The sequence below is a fragment of the Cyprinus carpio genome, chromosome B7 (assembly GCF_018340385.1).
Source record: "Cyprinus carpio isolate SPL01 chromosome B7, ASM1834038v1, whole genome shotgun sequence".
Lineage (NCBI taxonomy): Eukaryota > Metazoa > Chordata > Actinopteri > Cypriniformes > Cyprinidae > Cyprinus > Cyprinus carpio.
In genome coordinates this window covers 28,247,837-28,267,225 of record NC_056603.1, presented here as the reverse complement: position 1 = coordinate 28,267,225, position 19,389 = coordinate 28,247,837, and the positions used below count along the sequence as shown (strand labels likewise).

General features: G+C 39.0%; 2 protein-coding genes across 4 annotated transcripts; one reads left to right on the top strand and one right to left on the bottom strand.

The window, feature by feature from the left end:
- Positions 1 to 75: 75 nt before the first annotated feature.
- LOC109081734 (transient receptor potential cation channel subfamily M member 5-like) lies at positions 76 to 15,378 on the bottom strand. Of its 3 annotated transcripts, XM_042728174.1 has the most exons (26): positions 14,873 to 15,375; positions 13,352 to 13,419; positions 13,116 to 13,266; positions 12,831 to 13,011; positions 12,582 to 12,748; positions 11,919 to 12,096; positions 11,755 to 11,819; positions 11,478 to 11,663; positions 11,270 to 11,366; positions 11,013 to 11,131; positions 10,575 to 10,904; positions 10,355 to 10,498; positions 9,588 to 9,711; positions 8,659 to 8,804; positions 8,464 to 8,576; positions 8,274 to 8,372; positions 7,925 to 8,186; positions 3,481 to 3,600; positions 3,271 to 3,402; positions 2,995 to 3,169; positions 2,246 to 2,414; positions 1,637 to 1,815; positions 1,262 to 1,394; positions 1,042 to 1,114; positions 861 to 951; positions 76 to 725 (listed from the first exon to the last, which is right to left on the bottom strand). In XM_042728174.1, exons 1-26 carry the CDS (start codon positions 14,897 to 14,899, stop codon positions 616 to 618), a joined length of 3,639 nt encoding a protein of 1,212 aa, XP_042584108.1. In that variant the 5' UTR covers positions 14,900 to 15,375; the 3' UTR covers positions 76 to 615. The 3 variants fall into 3 exon arrangements, with proteins under 3 accessions (XP_042584108.1, XP_042584111.1, XP_042584110.1); XM_042728176.1 differs by lacking the exons at positions 76 to 725; positions 861 to 951; positions 1,042 to 1,114 and having other exon boundaries at positions 1,267 to 1,529; positions 14,873 to 15,378; XM_042728177.1 differs by lacking the exons at positions 12,831 to 13,011; positions 13,116 to 13,266; positions 13,352 to 13,419; positions 14,873 to 15,375 and having other exon boundaries at positions 12,551 to 12,693.
- A 1,852-nt stretch (positions 15,379 to 17,230) lies between these two features.
- On the top strand, positions 17,231 to 18,758 carry LOC109081731 (cyclin-dependent kinase inhibitor 1C-like). The gene is made up of 3 exons (XM_019096704.2): positions 17,231 to 17,853; positions 17,961 to 18,057; positions 18,276 to 18,758. Coding segments are annotated over exons 1-3 (624 nt in total). The 5' UTR covers positions 17,231 to 17,327; the 3' UTR covers positions 18,277 to 18,758.
- The last annotated feature ends 631 nt before the right edge of the window (positions 18,759 to 19,389 follow it).

Sequence of the window (19,389 nt, the reverse complement as noted above, 5' to 3'; positions counted from 1 at the left end):
ACTTTATATTAAAATAGAAAACAGCTATTTTAAATTCTAACAATATTTTGCAATATTGCTGTTTTTACAGGATTTTTGATTTCATTAAATAAATGCAGCCTTGGTGAGCACAAGAGCCTTTTAAAAACAATCTTACCGATCACAAACTTTTGAATGGTAGTGTACATATATTTATTCATTGTAAAAGCCTATTGAAACGAGGAAGTAAAGGACTTTGTAGCATTCATACAATGCCTCACAATGATAATTCAATTGACAAAGTTCATTTTACTGATACAGGCTGTTCAGGCTGTGATAGAAGGGCAAAAAGAAAATTAATATTCTTCTAACTACAAAATAATAATAATAATAACAACAACACAATTTCAATTAACTGAAGTGCATTAAATTATAAAATGATTTTTTTATTGTATAGAACATTTGTATAATGATAATTATAATTTAGTGCTATTTAGCTGCAAAATGTATAATGCACAAAGAAATAACTCAAACTCAGAACATCTGCACAGTGTGTGTCTCGTTTTGTGGCCTGGAGTCTCAATTACAATAACCTATACTAAACTACTATATTCTATTTCAAGTTAAATCAAACAAAAGCATAATAACGTGGCCAGGTCACTGATCAATGTAAGGCAGTTTCTTGTCGGCACCATATCCTGAATGTCCCGATGGCTGCTGTCGCTTGGCTTCCTGTGGATGTGGATTTCTGGAGCTGGCAATGGACCCTGCAAAACACAGATGGAGGACAAAACCTCTGAGACAATGGAAAGAAGACGCTAAGTAAGAGAGAGAACAAATGAGGCACGGAGATAAGGAAGTCAGAAGAAGAGAGAGCAACATTATAGTAAAGAAAGCCTCACGTGGGGCTTCAGGTGCGTCTCTGTCACACTTCAGAGTACTTTTGTGGAAACACTCTGCAATCCAAGACAACACCTCTCCACAATACCTCACCTACAGAAGAAGTTTCACTTTCAGTGAAGTCATGAACACAGGAATGACACATCTCAACACATTCAGTCAGCAGCTACCACTTCACCTCACCTCAGTCTCCACTGTTGCCATGCGCTTTTCATGCTCCTTAAAACCCCCAACCATCCTCAGCAAGCTCTGTACCCTATGAAGTGTTACACACACACACAAAAAACATAGATTAAAATGGTTATACGTACACTCATTCGGCATAGATTTGCTGTAACACATACCCCCCCACCTGTAGCCACCTGTAAAAATCAAAATAAGAAAATGGGGTAATAACACATACTTAGAGGAAGTGTATCGGAGTCTCTCTGCACTGCTCTCCCTGTGCTCATGCTCCAGTTTAGCCAGGTAGTTCTCCTTCTGCACCGTCTCCCATGTCATCAGCTTCTGGTCCAGTCCAGCCGATAGTTCCCTCTCTAACCATGTAAAGAAAAGAGGAACAAACGTTTATCTACAGTTTCTTTAAATATTTTCTTTGCTTTTTTCTGACGTGTTCCATCATGTCATGTGTTCCTTTCTTGGTCATTTTCGATATGTCTTGTAACTTGCCTCTAAAAGAAAGTTGGGTACAAAATGGGTAATTATTATGAATTATCAGAATAATCTGTACAGGAAGCACACACACACACACACACACACAGTTTGAAGATCTACTTACCCAGCAGATCCTGCTTGGTTTCTGTAGTTTTGACAAAGCTGAGGAGAGCTTGAGAGATGTGGCTGATGATGATGAAGGGTGGAGCTAATGCTGGGCGGCTGTGGTATTCAACAATCAGGTTATAACGCTGAAACTTCCAGAAGATGTCTGCATTCTCCTGCACCACCTGGAAGGTGTAGCTGTGGAGAGAGTTACATGGCATTTATAGTAGAAAAAAATTACAAATAAATAAATAAATATATACAGTGGTGACCAAAATTAGAACACCTGACAGGTCTGAAAATATTGACCTTTTTTACCTCCAATACATGATTTCATCATTATATCATAATGTTTATGAAACATACAGATGGTTACTCCGAGCACAACAAATATCAGATAAAGTGAGTCATACTGTTTTTATCCAGTTTTAACTTCATTATTTGGTATGTCCACCTTTTGCAGCAATTACAGCAGTACATCTCTCTGGCATAGTGTCAATATATTTCCTGAGAACTTCAACATTAATGTTATCCCATGCCTTCTGCAACTCAAGCCAAAGTGTTTCCTTTGAATGTACAATAGATCTGTCCAATTTGTATATATTATTTATATACAAAGTTTGCTGACCTGAACATGGCAATAAGAAGGTTGAGCAGCAGCACATTTGTGACCAGCAGATAGATGACGAGCAGCAGAATGACCAGCCAGTTGGCGTAGATGTTTGGGCAGGGAGGCAGAGTGCCTAAGATGATCTCCTGCACATCATTAGTGCAGTTATCATCTGACATTTTTGCCGCTGGGAAGATACATGGACAAATACAGTCAAGAATAAACTGCAATAGCTCCACCTAGTGTTCAAATCTAGTAACTGAACATAAACAGATACTGACAGAAATGATCTGACTAGACTCATTGAAAAAAGAAATAAAAAAAAAAAACATTGAGAATCTAGGTCAATTATGAATCTAGGTCAAGTAACTCTCTCTCTCTCTCTCTCTCTCTCTCTCTCTCTCCCTCCCTCCCTCCCTGTGTGGGTGGGTGGTTGGGTGTGTTTGTATAAGAAATATTGCCTTGGTAACTTACTGAAGCAAGTTTAAGCTAAAATTACTAGGTTTAAACAGCTAAATAAAAAAGCAACTTAAATGAAAATCAAATTGAAATGTTTAAATAATAATGTTACTAATACGTAATAATAAAAATAATAAAAAGTAACTAAACCTAACCCTAACCCTAAATCAAAACTGAAAATATACAAATAAAAGCTAATTAAAAATATTAATAATTAGTATAATACATTGTTTTGTTTTTTTTTTTTGTTTTTTTTTGTGCAAACAGTGAGCTACAATGTGCTCAAAGCAAGAATACTGGCAGTGTACCATCTATTTCCTCCAGAGGAATCTGTCCAAATATATGGAGGTATGGGCGGTACAGTGCCCTGCGGAAGACCCAGTCGATGCGCGGGTCATTGGGGTGCAGAAGGGCTTGTGTCGTCACTCCATACGCTATCAGCCACACGGTCAGGAAGAACAAGAAGAAGAAGACATCTTTGATCTGTGAAATCATTTAAAAACATGATGGATGTTTTGGAGGTTAAATGGATGCTTCTTCTGACTATGACTTTTAATTTTAAATGAGATGATGTCAAGTTTCACCATTCTCTCCACAATGATGATTTTAGGCCCGAGTTGCTTATGGATGGCAAAAATGTGAATGAGTCTTAAGGTGAAAACCATGAAGTCCAAAGCCAGAACAGTGCGGCCAGCCTCATACGTGCTTGTGGCCATTTGAGAAAACAAAGGATTCATATTAAGCACATTGTTACTTTAATGCGGCCCATACAACAGCACTATGTGATCATAATACCTGCATGACAATCCCACCACGAAAAGAGAGATGGCCACCATGTCACATTTGTTCCAGTTATCCTCTACATACAGCTTCATCTTCTTAAAAATACTCATGTCCTCATCCGTGAAGAAACTCTGTGGATCAGAGAGTGTTAAAAATTATTGCATACACTAAATACCAATATAACTGCACTGTGTACTTCAGAAGTATAACCAACTAATTTCCCCCCAATAACATCAAAAAAGTCTCAAAAAAGATTTTGCTGATTGAAATGCTCAATGTTATTCCTCCACAAGCCTTGATCAACCTGTTCTGTACCTCTGTCCTCACCTCATCCGTAACTGTCTGGTATCGCATATTTATTTTCGTCACACATGAAGCCACACCTTTGCACATTATAGGCACCCAGCAGAAAGAATCATTGGCTACCATCTGCCCTAGCCATCTAACAAGTCGGAGTCCAGGAAATGGCAGGGCAGGTGAGATCAGACATGAGTGTTTAAACCCTGGTCAGCACATATTTGAATCTCTACCCTCAAGTAACCATTTCAGACCCATCAAAACAACAGCTAAAACAGTGTCTTCACCTGTGATGCCACTCTTATAAACAACTTCCCTGAACTGGATATGTTCCTTAACCCTTCTCCCAGTTTTGTTGGCACTGTTTGTTCAGCTGCTTGGGCACACAGGCCCCTTCACTGCTAAACTGCATTTGTACCTGTTATTTCGGATGAACCCTAGACTCCACCCTGCATGTGTGTTAATGACTTGTATTGTATTGTGTATTGTATATTGTTTGTATTTTCCTGCACTGTATTGTACTATATTATATATGGCATGTGGCATTGTACTGTATTGTATGATGAATCAGTTGTGCTCTGTTGCATTGCATTTTTTACTGTATTTTTACGATGTACTTTTCTGTTGTGTTTAAAATATTAGACTTCTGAAAGGCAATTTATGTGCATTTTAATAAAAAAAAAATCTGTACGAGGATGTAAAGTACTCTGATTATTTATCAGAGTATATTGTCTGTATCAAAATGTCAGGGTTAACTCGTTCTAGAAAATGAAAAGAAAAAAAGCTAATGAATTAATACAGGTGCTTCTCAATAAATTAGAATGTCGTGGAAAAGTTCATTTATTTCAGTAATTCAACTCAAATTGTGAAACTTGTGCATTAAATAAATTCAGTCCACACAGACTGAAGAAGTTTAAGTCTTTGGTTCCTTTAATTGTGATGATTCTGGCTCACATTTAACAAAAACCCACCAATTCACTTTCGCAACAAATTAGAATACTTCATAAGACCAATACAAAAAAAAAAAAAAACATTTTTAGTGAATTGTTTGCCTTCTGGAAAGTATGTTCATTTACTGCACATGTACTCAATACTTGGTAGGGGCTCCTTTTGCTTTAATTACTGCCTCAATTCGGCGTTGAATGGAGGTGATCAGTTTGTGGCACTGCTGAGGTGGTATGGAAGCCCAGGCTTCTTTGACAGTGGCCTTCAGCTCATCTGCATTTTTTGGTAACTTGTTTCTCATTTTCCTCTTGACAATACCCATAGAACTTTTGGTGCTTTTGGCAGTGTGGGCAGGTGCCAAATCCTGCTGGAAAATGAAATCAGCATCTTCAAAAAGCTGGTCAGCAGAAGGAAGCATTAAGTGCTCCAAAATGTCTTGGTAAACGGGTGCAGTGACTTTTGTTTTCAAAAAACACAATGGACCAACACCAGCAGATGACATTGCACCCCAAATCATCACAGACTGTGGACACTTAAAGGGATAGTTCACCCAAAAATGAAAATTAAGTCATTAAAGGGATAGTTCACCCAAAAATGAAAATTATGTCATTAATGACTCACCCTCATGTCGTTCCAAACCCGTGAGACCTCCGTTCATCTTCGGAACACAGTATAAGATATTTTAGATTTAGTCCGAGAGCTTTCTGTCCCTTCATTGAGAATGTATGTACGGTATACTGTCCACGTCCAGAAAGGTAATAAAAACATCATCAAAGTAGTCCATGTGACATCAGAGGGTCCGTTAGAATTTTTTGAAGCATCGAAAATACATTTTGGTCCAAAAATATCAAAAAACTACGACTTTATTCAGCATTGTCTTCTCTCCCGGGTCTGTTATGAGCGCGTTCACAACACTGCAGTTTAGTGATATCCGGTTCGCGAACGAATCACTCGATGTAACCGGATCTTCTTGAACCAGTTCACCTAATCGAACTGAATCGTTTGAAACGGTTTGCGTCAACAATAAGTATTAATCCACAAATGATTTAAGCTGTTAACTTTTTTAACATGGCTGACACTCCCTCTGAGTTCAAATAAACCAATATCCCGGAGTAATTCATTTACTCAAACAGTACACTGACTGAACTGCTGTGAAGAGAGAACTGCAGATGAACACCGAGCCGAGCCAGATAACGAACGAAACATTGACTCGTTCTCGAGTCAAGAACCGTTTCTGTCAGACGCGTCCGGTTCGAGAAGCGAGGAGCTGATGATACTGCACATGCGTGATGCGAACCGGATATCACTAAACTGCAGTGTTGTGAACGCGCTCATAACAGACCCGGGAGAGAAGACAAGGCTGAATAAAGTCGTAGTTTTTGATATTTTTGGACCAAAATGTATTTTTGATGCTTCACAAAATTCTAACGGACCCTCTGATGTCACATGGACTACTTTGATGATGTTTTTATTACCTTTCTGGACGTGGACAGTATACCGTATATACATTCTCAATGGAGGGACAGAAAGCTCTCGGACTAAATCTAAAATATCTTATACTGTGTTCCGAAGATGAACGGAGGTCTTACGGGTTTGGAACGACATGAGGGTCAGTCATTAATGACATAATTTTCATTTTTGGGTGAACTAACCCTTTAACACTGGACTTTAAGAAACTTGGGCTATGAGCTTCTCCACCCTTCCTCCAGACTCTAGGACCTTGGTTTCCAAATGAAATACAAAACTTGCTCTCATCTGAAAAGACGACTTTGGACAACTGGGCAACAGTCCAGTTTTTCTTCTCCTTAGCCCAGGTAAAACGCCTCTGATGTTGTCTGTGGTTCAGGAGTGGCTTAACAAGAGGAAAATGACAAATGTAGCCAAATTCCTTGACACGTCTGTGTGTGGTGGCTCTTGATGCCTTGACCCCAGCCTCAGTCTATTCCTTGTGAAGTTCACTCAAATTCTTGAATCGATTTTGCTTGACAATCCTCATAAGGCTGCGGTTTTCCCGGTTGGTTGTGCATCTATTTTTTCCACACTTTTTACTTCCACTCAACTTTCTGTTAACATGCTTGGATACAGCACTCTGTGAACAGCCAGCTTCTTTGGCAATGAATGTTTGTGGCTTACCCTCCTTGTGAAGGGTGTCAATGATTGTCTTCTGGACAACTGTCTTCCCCATGATTGTGTAGCCTAGTGAACCAAACTGAGACACCATTTTGAAGGCTCAGGAAACCTTTGCAGGTGTTTTGAGTTGATTAGCTGATTGGCATGTCACCATATTCTGATTTGTTGAGATTGGTGGGGTTTTGTTAAATGTGAGCCAAAATCATCAAAATTAAAGGAACCAAAGACTTAAACTACTTCAGTCTGTGTGCATTGAATTAATTTAATACGAGTTTCACAATTTGAGTTGAATTACTGAAATAAATGAACTTTTCCACGACATTCTAATTTATTGAGATGCACCTGTATGTGAACTTTTAGGTTGATTTTAAATCTTCCTCCTTAAATTCAAATTACAGTTATGCACCTTATTTGCTACTTCAATACAAATCAAATTAGAATTCATGAGGAGTTTTGTGCAACCCTGTGTGTGACCCGGTGTGTTTAAAAACTGGCCACACTACATCAGTGTTATTTTATTATTATTTATATGTTATTACAGTAGAAATTAATATTTTAAATTATTATTTTAATATTTTCAGTTTTCATTTTAATATTAATTTAATTTTGTTATATTTAATTTCCATTTTTATTATATTTCTATGTAGCTTAACTTTTTCAGATTCAGTTTTAATCATTTTAGTATTAAAACTTATTTTGAAATTACATTTAAAATATTTTTTTCTTATTTCAGTTAGTTGCCAAGGCAACACTTCTAATTTTAATTTACATTTTTCATCTAAAATTTATATTCTATATTATTTCTGTTTTATTTCAATTAACATTTTTTTTAAGTTAACGTTTTATGTTAACAAAAATAAAACTGCTCTACATATTCTAAAGAATCCTAAAATTAGAAATCAGCATTTAAAGCTTACTTTTAACTATGTTTCTCATAATTTTTGATAAATATAATGACATGTCTACCATATCTCTGCTCAAAGTCATTTCAGCAGAGAACCATAAAAGACTTTCAACATACAAACACAATTTTAAAACAACCACACAGATTTAAAACAATAGATCATTGGCAATCAGTCCTACCTGACGGATTTCCTCCAACACCAGGGTAAAGACCCAGAAGTAGAGGATAATTTCAGCTGCAGATGGGCCATGTGGCGGTGGGGGCCTGAAGTCCAAAAGGAGCACGTAACTGAACAGAATGAGGAAGGCAAAGTACATGATGACATTCCCCATGAACACAGTGACTGGAGCGCTCCAGAAACGATTCCACTTCTGCAGCATCACATAAATGAAAGTTGCACTGCAGCTCCGCACTGCAGAATCACTGCCACCTTCAGCCGCACTAAGAAAAAAAAAAACAGATGTCTTCAAAAAGATCTTTCAACTTCACTGTAGTTTTTATCTATTCTAGTATGAAACAGAGGCTTACGCTGGGTTCTCATCTGTGAGTAACAAGGCCTGTTCTGTTTCCAAACTGTCCAGCTCGGCAAACGGCTCCCTTTCACCTTTGCTCACTTTTTCCTCTGCACTGTGACAAATACACACACATACTGATGCACAATGAATCAAACATCAGTTTCAATGTCACACATGGAATTAATCACAACAAATGTCCCCACTTGAACTTGACGAGGTTGGTCCAAACGAGGGGAGGCATGAAGAACGTGAGCAAGAGTCTAGAGATGGAAGTGTCTGTCCTCATGGCTCCCCACCAGACTTTGGTCAGAAGGGCCTGTGCAAGAGCCTCCAGGTTGATCATGGGGATTTGGTTGGTTGGTGGCAAGATAATGTAAGAATTAATCATAAGATGTTACCTGGACTCCATCATGAGCAAAAAAGCATTTGGCATCTGCCAAAGTGGCGAGATTCAGGGCCGTTGCTTTGTTCCAGCAGCATGTTTTCCTCACCAGGAGCGAATAGGCTCTGTCTTCACTGTTTGAATAACACTCACTGAACAGATCTGTCAGAACAGTGCAGGTATCAGGACTGACAGTTCTGGTAGTTACACTTAATATAGGCTTAATGAAACGTAATTAACATTCTGTGTCATTTTCTCAACCTAACTCAAATGAACTGTTTAGTTACCAGCATTCTTCAAATTCTTCGAATCAGCCGTAAAGAAGTCATACAGATATGGAACAACATAAGGGTGAGTAAATGATGACAGGATTTAATTCAATCCTGATTCTGTTCCTCAGACAAAACTGTTGTATGACTTCCGAAGGCTTAGAATGCTGTTTTTTGTATGAAGCACTTTTACAATTTTTGGTGCAATCTTAAAAGCTTTCCAAAATATTATTGTATTGAAATGGGACAATGTTGAGTAGACCATAACAACATTGTCTACTATTTGTTTTACTTTTTTTAATCAACAGATTAAGGCCCCTTTTTTAAAGAAAGTTAGCACCATATTTGGCCCTGTTATAAACTACAGTGTCAAAGGTTTACAAGAAACATAACTGTGACTGTGGCAGGATTATTATGACACGTAGTTAAATATGACCCAGAGTTCACAGTTTTAAGCGTGAAAAACCATCCATGTCAGTATATTTCACTAAAGTCATAAACTTTTCTTGTAATTTAAAAAAAAAGCTTCCTTGTACCTTAATATTGGATAGGTTTGTTCCCTATCAAGTGGTTTGACAAAAAATGTACTCAACAAAGATTAAATGTTTGAATGATTGTGTTCTCCGCTCTGCTGAGCGATGGGTCTGTTGCTTGGTGCTGGTGGTGTGATTCTCACCCATAGCAAACTGCTCGTATTTGGCATTCTTCATACTGCGAGCAGTCTCTGCTTCAGTAGCCAGATGGGCCATCTCCTTCATTATCTTACAGCCCACCAGAGCTGCTGCCACGGCCTCCGGGCCCTAAAAAACACAAACAGCTATTAAAGATGAATGTACAATAATGCATTGAACCAGTAAGGGTGACCGTACGTCCTTCCTTTCCCGGACATGTCCTGGCTGGGATTTCTAAAATTCCTAAAATGTCTGGGTTTTGGCCCTTTTTTTCTATTGACATGACAATAATTTTTCTATCATTGAGCAAAATAAGGTCTATGGTAAACATAACTTGACGATACTTGGACGTTTTGTAGCAGCAGTCTATTGGAAAACAAAGCCAAAACCAGGACATTTTAAGCAATTTAGAAATCCTGGCCAAAACATTCTCTGGAAAGAAGAGGACATGTGATCACCATAAATACTTTGCATACAGTACAAATAAGCAAGAACTGTAAAATGCAAAAACATAAACAGTAAATTCATTCAGTATTTATTCTTAGCTTGTCAGCACTTTTGTTCATGCAAATTGCTCTTTGTTCACCCACCCTTATAATGTTTTATCTGTGCACCCTACTAATGTTATCTGTGATACTCAACAGCAAATGACTGGTAATCAATGGGACGTATGTACTAACTTCTGTTAAGGTCTAAAGAACAAATTGTGAACATGTAAATGGACTTAGTTTATGAAAATGAGCTCATCACTCATATCGGTTTATTGACTCACCATTGCCCAGAAGTAGTTTGCCATTTCCTGCCTATTTTGCAGGATAGCCCAAAGGAAGAGGTCTCTCCAAGGGTGATCACAACGACGGTCCATGTCTGGGAGGTTTTTTTGGCTGTGGAAAAGCCGGCCTTTCCCCATCCTCTCCTGCAGCAGATAACATTTTATACCAGGACTGAAGCATGGTGGGTTACGTCTAAGTGCGTGTTAAAGGCCCACTCACCGCTGGAAGTTTTTGGTAAAAACCCCTACAGGTGTCATCAAGAAAGTCTTTGAGGACTTTGGAGACCTCATGGAAGGTGAAACGAGGTCTGCGGTCACCAGGTTCAGTGTGAGGGTGTCCTGACATCCGTTTGTTAGCCATATGAACCTGATGCTTTTTCAGGAGCAGGGTGTGAAGGAGGTTTTTTTCAGGAACAGAGCAGTAGAGTTCCTGAAGACGGCCGTAAGTTAGGAATTCATTTATGTTCACGCCGTTATCCACAAACAAACGCACAAAGTCAGGCTTGTCATTTATCAATGCCTCCATCATCACCTCCTCCAGGTCCTGAGCCTAAAACAGCATCAAGAAACACTGTGTATGAGAATCCAAAAAAACAAAAGTAGTGATAAATCAAATACAACCAACAAAACAATTCTGTTTTAAAAGTTCAATTCTCACACTCCATGCCACATCTCCACTGAAGATCTCACTTTTAGCAATGTCCACCCTATTCCAGGCCACAGCCAGTTTCAGCTCATCCAGGAAGTCCTGTGCTTCCTGACTTTGACTCTTACAAGCTGAGCCCAGACAAGAACATTTATGAACTTACTGACAACATTATGCAGAAATATATCATTCCTACAAACAGTGAAATAGAGAAATATACGATTCCCCCATATGTTTGCTTGAGTTAGTATAAAATTACAGTTACACACCTTTAACCAGAGCTTTGAGAATTACTGTGTCCAGTTCTGAGTCCTGCTCTGGGTCATGAACTGTCAGCAGGTGACCGTGGTCCAATATTCTCTGGATCTAATGGACAAAATTGAGTCTTTACACACATAACTTGTGCCTTAAACAGCATGAACATCCTTGCATAAAAACATAATGTCTAACTATCTTAAAACAAAGATTGTCCTTTACCAGTTTGACCCAAGAAGGGATTTCAGTGCTGTGTAGGCCATTGGTAAAGGTGTTTATCAACAGCTCTCGGACCATGTCAGCATCCCAGCAACCTCTGTCCATCAGGGTCACTAAAATATCAGCGACTCCTCCTGAGCCAGCTAAAATCAGCCAGGGTATTGAATTCTGAATATTCTTGTACATTTTCTGTAAGAATGGATTGAAAGTGGATATTGCCATCATGCTACAACAACACACTTCATTAGATATATTTAATAAAGAAAATGTTAAGAGTGACCTGCAATATCCTTGGCTCTCCATGAACCAGAAGACATAAGACAGGGATTTCTATGCCTTCTGTGCCTGTCAGAACAATAAACTCCTTTGAAAATATATGCACGAGAACATAAAACATTGCTAAATTTACAGAGACACTCTGAGAAAAAATGCATCTGATCTCACCTCCATATCCTGTGCGCTGCAGAGAGATGTGTTTGAGCATCTTGACTCTCATCTCACCAGTGGCTCCAGGTCTCTGTGGGTCCTCGTCCACCAGAATGAAATGAGAATGATTGCAGTCCAAAGAGTACACTGCACCGTGGGGAAGATCCTCAGATGGATATTGTGCTGGATGATCAGGCTAAACAAAAATAGCAAATTATAAAAAATAAACAATATTTACTAGCGTATACTTATTGCATGACTTGAACATCATCACCTTGAATTAGCTCATTCAATCTTACAAGTTTAAGTTAGAATAGTTTAAAAGAGTGCAAGTATACTATTAAACCGCCCTTTTTAAGACATGTAAAAGCTAAAAACAACACAAGTGAGGTATTATTAATATGTTTTATATTATATAATAAATTTTGGAAATATCTTGAGCATGGGTAAACCACGAAAAAAAAGAAAGAAAGAAAAAAAAGATGAAAACTAAGTGCAGGAATTCTAACTTGTTTCTGGATTTTAGGACTCATTTCTCCAGCACTCTCTTGTGTAACAAAAAGCCCACATGCTTTTTCCATGCAACTGAATCATATAATTGGAACATAAATCACATAATTATGACATCAAAATGTATCATTTGAGAAGACCTTTCTATTCATGTCAGCAGGTAGTCCTCACCCTTGCAGCCAGCAGAAGATCTCTGTTCTGAATCATGTTCCAGGGAGCAATTCCAATAGCCACCACTCTCACCTTAGGGGAAGTGCTCGCTAGAGAGTGGTCCCTTACAGCCTGACCCAGGTTCTTGGTGATGCCAAAACGCAAACCACTGGTGAGGATCCATGCACCTGTGTGGGTCAAGGATCATAGGTCTGTAACAATCAAAAAGAGATTGCAATTTTTGTTTTTAGTGAACAAGAAATGACCCACCTGTGCTCTGTGCTGCCTTCACAAGGCCTTTTCTAAGTGTGTCCCTCAGCCAGGGCTTCATCTGAGCCACTTCATCACCTCCCTTTAGTGCCACCACCAGATGAGGAGGGGCCAGACCCCACTGCTTAGTCAACATCTGGTAGATTTCAGCTGGATCTGTGGAGCTGGTTACCCTGACAAACTGGACTGACAAATAGTCTGTGAATAATGTGCACAAGCTTGAACTCATTAGTAGTGAATCTGAGTTACAGTGAAAAGATTTTGTAAATATCTGTGCATGTATACCTTGCCCCTGGTCCGACTGACTCCAACAAAATCAATATCTCCCAAACGTCCGGCCATCCATTGGGGTTTATCAAACCTCTCATTGCCCTTTTCGCCCATTTGAATAACAGACTCTGTAAGCGGGGTGTAACACTGACATCCCGGTAGAGAACTGCAAACAGTGACACAAAAGGTCAAGAATGTTGAACGGTGTTAAATATTTAGTGGTAGTAACTAAGTGGTGCAACTAGTCTCACCTGTGTTCTTGGGAGTCAATCAACAGTTCCCCACATCGCAGACACCTCCTGCCCTGCCGTAACACCCCCTACAGACAGAAATAAAATGCATTTGCATCACAGTCCAGTCAGGTGCAGCCACAGGAGCTGCTGATTTGTTCAGCGAGGCACTTCAGGTAGTTGGAAATGCTTATGTAAAGCAGAAGCAATTTTCATTTTCATTCTTTACAAGCATGCAAACATGCCCTCCCTTCTGGTAAAGGCCGAGCCACACATGAACTGAGAAACTGATGTGCTTTTTACCAACCAGAGGTAAAGTTAGAGTCAGAAAGCAAAGAAATAGCAAAGCAAGCAGAAAGAAAGAACAAGTTAAAGACATAAAAGTAGACACTGCATGTGTTTGAATATGGAAATATGCTTTAACATAAAAAATCACCCATGTAAACTTACATGTCATTATAAACACTGATAGCAGCCATAAATGATCACCCGCAGATGTTGTCTATGCAGCTGACAACTAAAGCTTATTTGCATCCTAGTCAACAAGTGATTATGAAGGTTGAAGAGGCACAGACAGAAACAGCCATAGTAAAAGCAATCAGGAACAGAAGCGTAATGCTATAAAAAAAAAAAACATTTCAGGCAGTTCACAGCATGTGATTGATGCAATCAGATCTGAATGAGCTTGATTAATCTCTTTTCAATCAATTTCATCCAAACACTATCAGATCCAGGTATAGCTTTCACCATGCCTGCCATTTTAAACCTTTCGAAACTTCCAGTTTCCTAATGGTTGCCATTCATTTCATTGTTTTTAAGCCGGAGACACAATGTGGTTTGATCAGTTAACATGCAATTGCTCCCAATCTGCATTCATTGTGAGCGGCTCACTGAATGTTGATGTAAAAGGTGAATAAATAATAATTGATTCCTGGAGGGAGGATGTGATTATTGAAAAGTACCAGTGACACTTATGCAAACATGACTGATGTGTGTGGGTGTGTGGAGAGGTGCAGGAGCTGCACATGATTTGACTAGGGGATGAGATGGGGTGTATGAGAGAGGAAAATGCCCTAGACAATGCAGCACACAGACACAATCATTTGCATTAAAGGTCACACACAGACATTAGATCCATGAGGAAACAGATCTTTAATAATGTCACTTTATCAATTGTCTTTACTTTTTTTTTTTTCCTACAACGTCATTTTATCTCTTCATATACTTTTTCTTCAGTGTCCAGCTGTGTACTTCAACAAAAGTCAAGACATTAAAAACTCAATAAAACTAGACGGTTTGTTCTGAAACCAGTACCTTGAAATTTCAGAAACATCTAAGGCTGTAGAGGTATGTGAAGCTTCACGTATAGGCTATTATTCACAAAATGCAAAATGAAAATATTTTCTATATTAATGTGGCTGCATCTTTACATATTTTGCTATGAATGTCTTTTTTTAGAAACTTTTCAGCAATTTATAAACAACTCCCCAGAAATGATCTGGAATCTCATGCCATGTTTTTTTGCTAAAAGAGCTGACTTACCAGAGGAGTATCCTGATGCCCCAGCATATCTGGATGTTGGCTTTGCTCTTGGATCCTCTAGGCCACTACAAGCTTGGGCAGCTCTAGAGTGTCACTAGGAAGTGAATCGGAGGGTTTATGATGACAAAACCACTCCCTAACCAACCGCTGCTACCTATTCAACCACTTACCTGCCTACCTCCACCATAAGCATTCCTTACAGTAATACAGCAACAGAAAAAATAGCTTCAAAATAGCTGATTAATTTAATTTACATGCTTCCTATTAGTTTTTCCCTCATTAGATTTAGACATTTGAAATGTTTTTGTAACTTTGAAGATTGAAGAATGCTTAAAATACCCGGAGGTCTTTTTCTAAATGTAGCTAATTTGTTAAAAATTACTTTTTTTGAATACATGAAAGCTTCTTATACTTTACAGTATTCTTAGTTGTGAATTCAAAAGACTGTTGTAACTAGAATTAAAGAAAGACACCACAGGGGAATATAGGTAAAATAAATAAGTAATATACATCACACCTCCCCAGCTGATTAATCACTGTATATAAAGACAGATTTGCATTAAAAGTTTTCGGAAATGTTATTTATAAATATGCAAATGAAGCAGTATGCATAAATATCAAGAACAGATAGCTGAGCACTGGATAAAATCAGGTTCAAAATTATTGTTTCTTTTTGTTGGTTAGAGTTTCCAAACGGAAATCTGAATGTCTTTTATGTCTTTTTTGAAAGGTTTTTTTTCACTACAGTCTGAAAGATATGGAAATTAATTTTGTCATCAGCTGAGGATATTTTATCGTGCATGTATTAGCTGACGTCTGACGTTACTCTGCAGTAGCGCGAGATAGCCACTAGGCGTCAGCAACTCCTAAATAACAACACGAAGAGGATTTCGAAGTCGTCCTTAAAAAGTGTGTAAATCTACCACAGGCTCTGTCTCGAAACATTTTTGAAAAGCTGTCTCGTGAGGCAGTATACGGTAGCAGGAAGGCATCATCGAGAGCCTTGAAAGCTGGTCTGAATAAAATCCGGTTACTTCAGAGATGTGCTGTCCCCAGTCTTGTTAACTAATACACAGCAGGCCACATCAAGTATGTAAAAACTCAATTTCATATATTCAGGATGATCTAGGCCTAATAATATAAGAAAAAAGTGTTATCTGTTAAGTAGCTAATACATGCAAGTTAAAATATAAAATATGAATGTGCGTTGCTAGCCTGCAGACAAGCGCGAGCGAACTTTGCTGATGTGCGGCGATATTAACGTTGTTGTTATGGTAACCGTATCCTGGGAAACGCATATTGTGGATAATATAAAATTAATTTAACACTTCATTAGCATGTTTTATTTGGGTGGGCAGCTGCAGCTGGTGTTAGTTCCGAGTTAGGCCTTTACGCAGAGTCATTTGTTCCTTGTCGTAAAGCAAATCTCGTCCGCTCAAGATCGTGACGGTTTTGCGCGGACCGCGGCCATCTTGCGAATGCGCTCGACGTCATCATCGGCCGAGTCACCCGTTGGTTGAGCTTCGCGCGCCATTGGTTGACGTATTTGAGAAGTGTTTTGACTTGATTTGGATTCAACGTTTACATCTGTGTGCCATTAACCGCCAATAAGCACGAAGAAGAAGAAGAAGAAGATCTGTGTGCCATTTCGATTTCTAGATTATATTTACGTTTTATACTTACATTCACCGCTTCATAATTTATACTAGAGGCGTAAATGTAAATCTTGATGGGTGGCGTTTGAAAACACAACGTTTTAAATATTTGTTCGAAGTACATGTAATCTAGCGGTTACCGTGCAGCTGGTGCTCCAGAGCATTTGTTAAAACTGTAATCTGCACTTAATGAAATACTGCTTAAACTGAGCCAGCACAAGTACACACTATAAGAACAAGAAGACAAACATTGTTAATGAAGAGAAATACTGCAGACTAAACCTAACCCGAATATTTATATTCACATATTGTTATAATGAATTTCACATAAGCTAGTAATATAGCCTAATTTTAATGATGTAACATATATGTTGCATTAATTTTCGTTACATTATTATTGTGTATTATTATTATTATATTTAAAATAAATATTATAATTATGTTTATTATTTTAAATAAACAGAGAGTTATTGTTTAACTTTATTAACGAAATAATTTTATACAAATAACACTTTGGTAGGAATAACTCCGTTTAGAATATTAGACCTATAACACCCCCCTTTCAAAACAATCACTTATTTCATGGTATTCATGCCTGGGCTGGTTTTCAGTATGAGGGGGGAAGGGGTCTTCGCTGATACTGGTGGGGGGTTTATCGCGCAGGGCGTGGTGTGCGTCAAGCCAATCGGAGGCCTTTTCTCGTACAAACACTGGCCTTTAACCACCGGCACAGATATAAACAGACTAGAGACAACAAGAACCAAACAAACGTCGGCGTACGGCTTTGACTTTTAGGCATCATGGCAAACGTGGACGTATCAAACAATCTGGAGCGTCATGTTGCACGGAGGACCTTTCCTCTTCTCGCGCGCACAAAGGTTTGCCGTAACCTTTTCGGACCCGTGGATCACGAGGAGCTGCACGGTGAGATGACACGCAAACTCCAGGAGATCTCCGAGCGGGACCAGAGCCGGTGGAATTTTAACTTTGAGACCAACTCGCCTTTGCCTGGAGATTACGAGTGGGAGGCGATTTCAGAGGACACTGTGCCGTTTTTCTACAAGGATAAAGTGCAAAGAGCTCGCGCCGCGGCGTCTGTTAATGCAACAGGAGACGCGTCCGGCGCTGACCGCGGGTCACATGGGGTTTCCAGGGGTCCGTTAGTTCAAGAGTCCGCGGACGTCCCGAGTCGAGCACACGAAATCAACCAGGAGAACCTCTCTGGTGCGCTCAACTCAAGACCAGCTCGTTCTTCAGTCCTCAGAAACAGACGGAAACGGGCACTCGTCCCAGAGACCCCCAGAAACAGCACGCCACAAATTACAGGTACATGCCTTGAAAACTAGAAATCAAGACAATGGGAACTTTTAATGTTTGGATATTTATTGTGAAATGCGAGCAAACATGTCTAACATTTTATTGATTTCCACCAGACTTCTTCCCGAAAAGAAAAAGGACCCTGGAGGCCAAGCAGGATGACCGTAGCGCATCCACCAGCGCTGAAGTAACGCCGCGCAAAACAATAAGATGGTACGGACCGAGTCCGTGTGTGTCGAACTGTCTGAATCAAGCCAATACTATTACCATTAATTATAATTATAATTTTTATTAGCATTTTGCTAATTGTAGTAATCTTGTAAGTGATTGACAACAACGGAATCAGTTGAATTCGCTTTGATTTAAACGCCAGTACTCTAATGTAAAGCTGCTGAACAAACGCTAATGTTGACGTTTTCTTTGCTTTGCAGATGTTTGCACTCCATGCAGCAGTCCACCTGTGTTTATCTGCAGAGCGGATGAAGGGAAACAAGGGGACGAGAACTGTACTCTCTCTCAACTCATGTAGCAATGATGGCTCCGCCAACAGAGACTTTGTTGCAGTGTTACAATGTCTAAACGGTGCAATTTTATATTTCTTTTGTTTTGACTGTGTAGAGGGCTAGGCCACACTGCTCTAAATAGACTGTGGCGATACTGTTTGTTTTATTTTTTAAATATACTAACTTATTTTATTTATGGTCATAATAGTTGGTTCCTCTTTATTATTTACAGCTATTGTTATTGTTTTTTATTATTTCGGCCATATTTTATGTTGTATTTTATTTTATTTAAGTTTTTGTTTGCAACAACATGCAAGAATGTTTCTGAGCCGTGTTTGTTCAAATATATTCTGTAGCTCACGCTGTACCTTTGAATCAAAGTGTAAATTAAATTATATTTTTGATAACCTATCTTATTCACGTGTGTTCCTGTGAAAGTCATGAATACTGTTTAACTGCATAATTGTGGATCATGGGATGTGGGTAAACGGCAGGGGGGAAAAAATGTTTGCCCTTCACTTTTGAGGCGTCAACATTTTGCCTGTGACAAAAAGAGTAAAGTTTGGCCTCTAAACAGGAGGGACTCAGCTGTTCCGCCCTCAGTGTTGGTGGGGAGGGATATGCGGGCAGCTGCGTGCTATAGGGAGGATTTAAATGCCATTTTCTTTCCATAATGAAGGAGGCAGGTGCCCTTGGAACCCCGCTTTGTCCACATAAGACCTTCATTTTCAGCACCCTCTCAGCTATCCCGCTAATGAAACACTTACCAAGACTTGAACAAAATGGGCTCCTTCTATTTACACGCCAACCACCTGCCTCCCCTCCCCTCCCCCTTACCTACACACTATCTGTGAATATAGATACCACCACACGCCAGATCTTTATAATGTCATTGAGACAGGAGAAAAGCTAAAGGGAAACGAAAGAGAACAAAAACGATAGACAAAATAGTGACCAAAACGAAATATAATGGTGAGCAAAAAAGGTAAACCGTAGCCAAAATATTAAAGCTAAAATATTTTGTTAGTCTATCCAGTTAGAT

Bases quoted from the DNA above. Each gene is read 5' to 3' on its own strand.
- LOC109081734 (XM_042728174.1), bottom strand. From the start codon at position 14,899: ATGCTGGGGCATCAGGATACTCCTCTG. The intron at 10,905-11,012 runs GTGAGAATTGAA...ATGCTGTTTTAG, and splicing joins GTGGAGATGTGGCATGGAGT to GCTCAGGACCTGGAGGAGGT. The intron at 3,170-3,270 runs GTGAAACTTGAC...ATGATTTCACAG, and splicing joins TCATCATTGTGGAGAGAATG to ATCAAAGATGTCTTCTTCTT.
- LOC109081731 (XM_019096704.2), top strand. From the start codon at position 17,328: ATGGCAAACGTGGACGTATCAAACAATCTGGAGCGTCATGTTGCACGG. The intron at 17,854-17,960 runs GTACATGCCTTG...GATTTCCACCAG, and splicing joins CAGCACGCCACAAATTACAG to ACTTCTTCCCGAAAAGAAAA.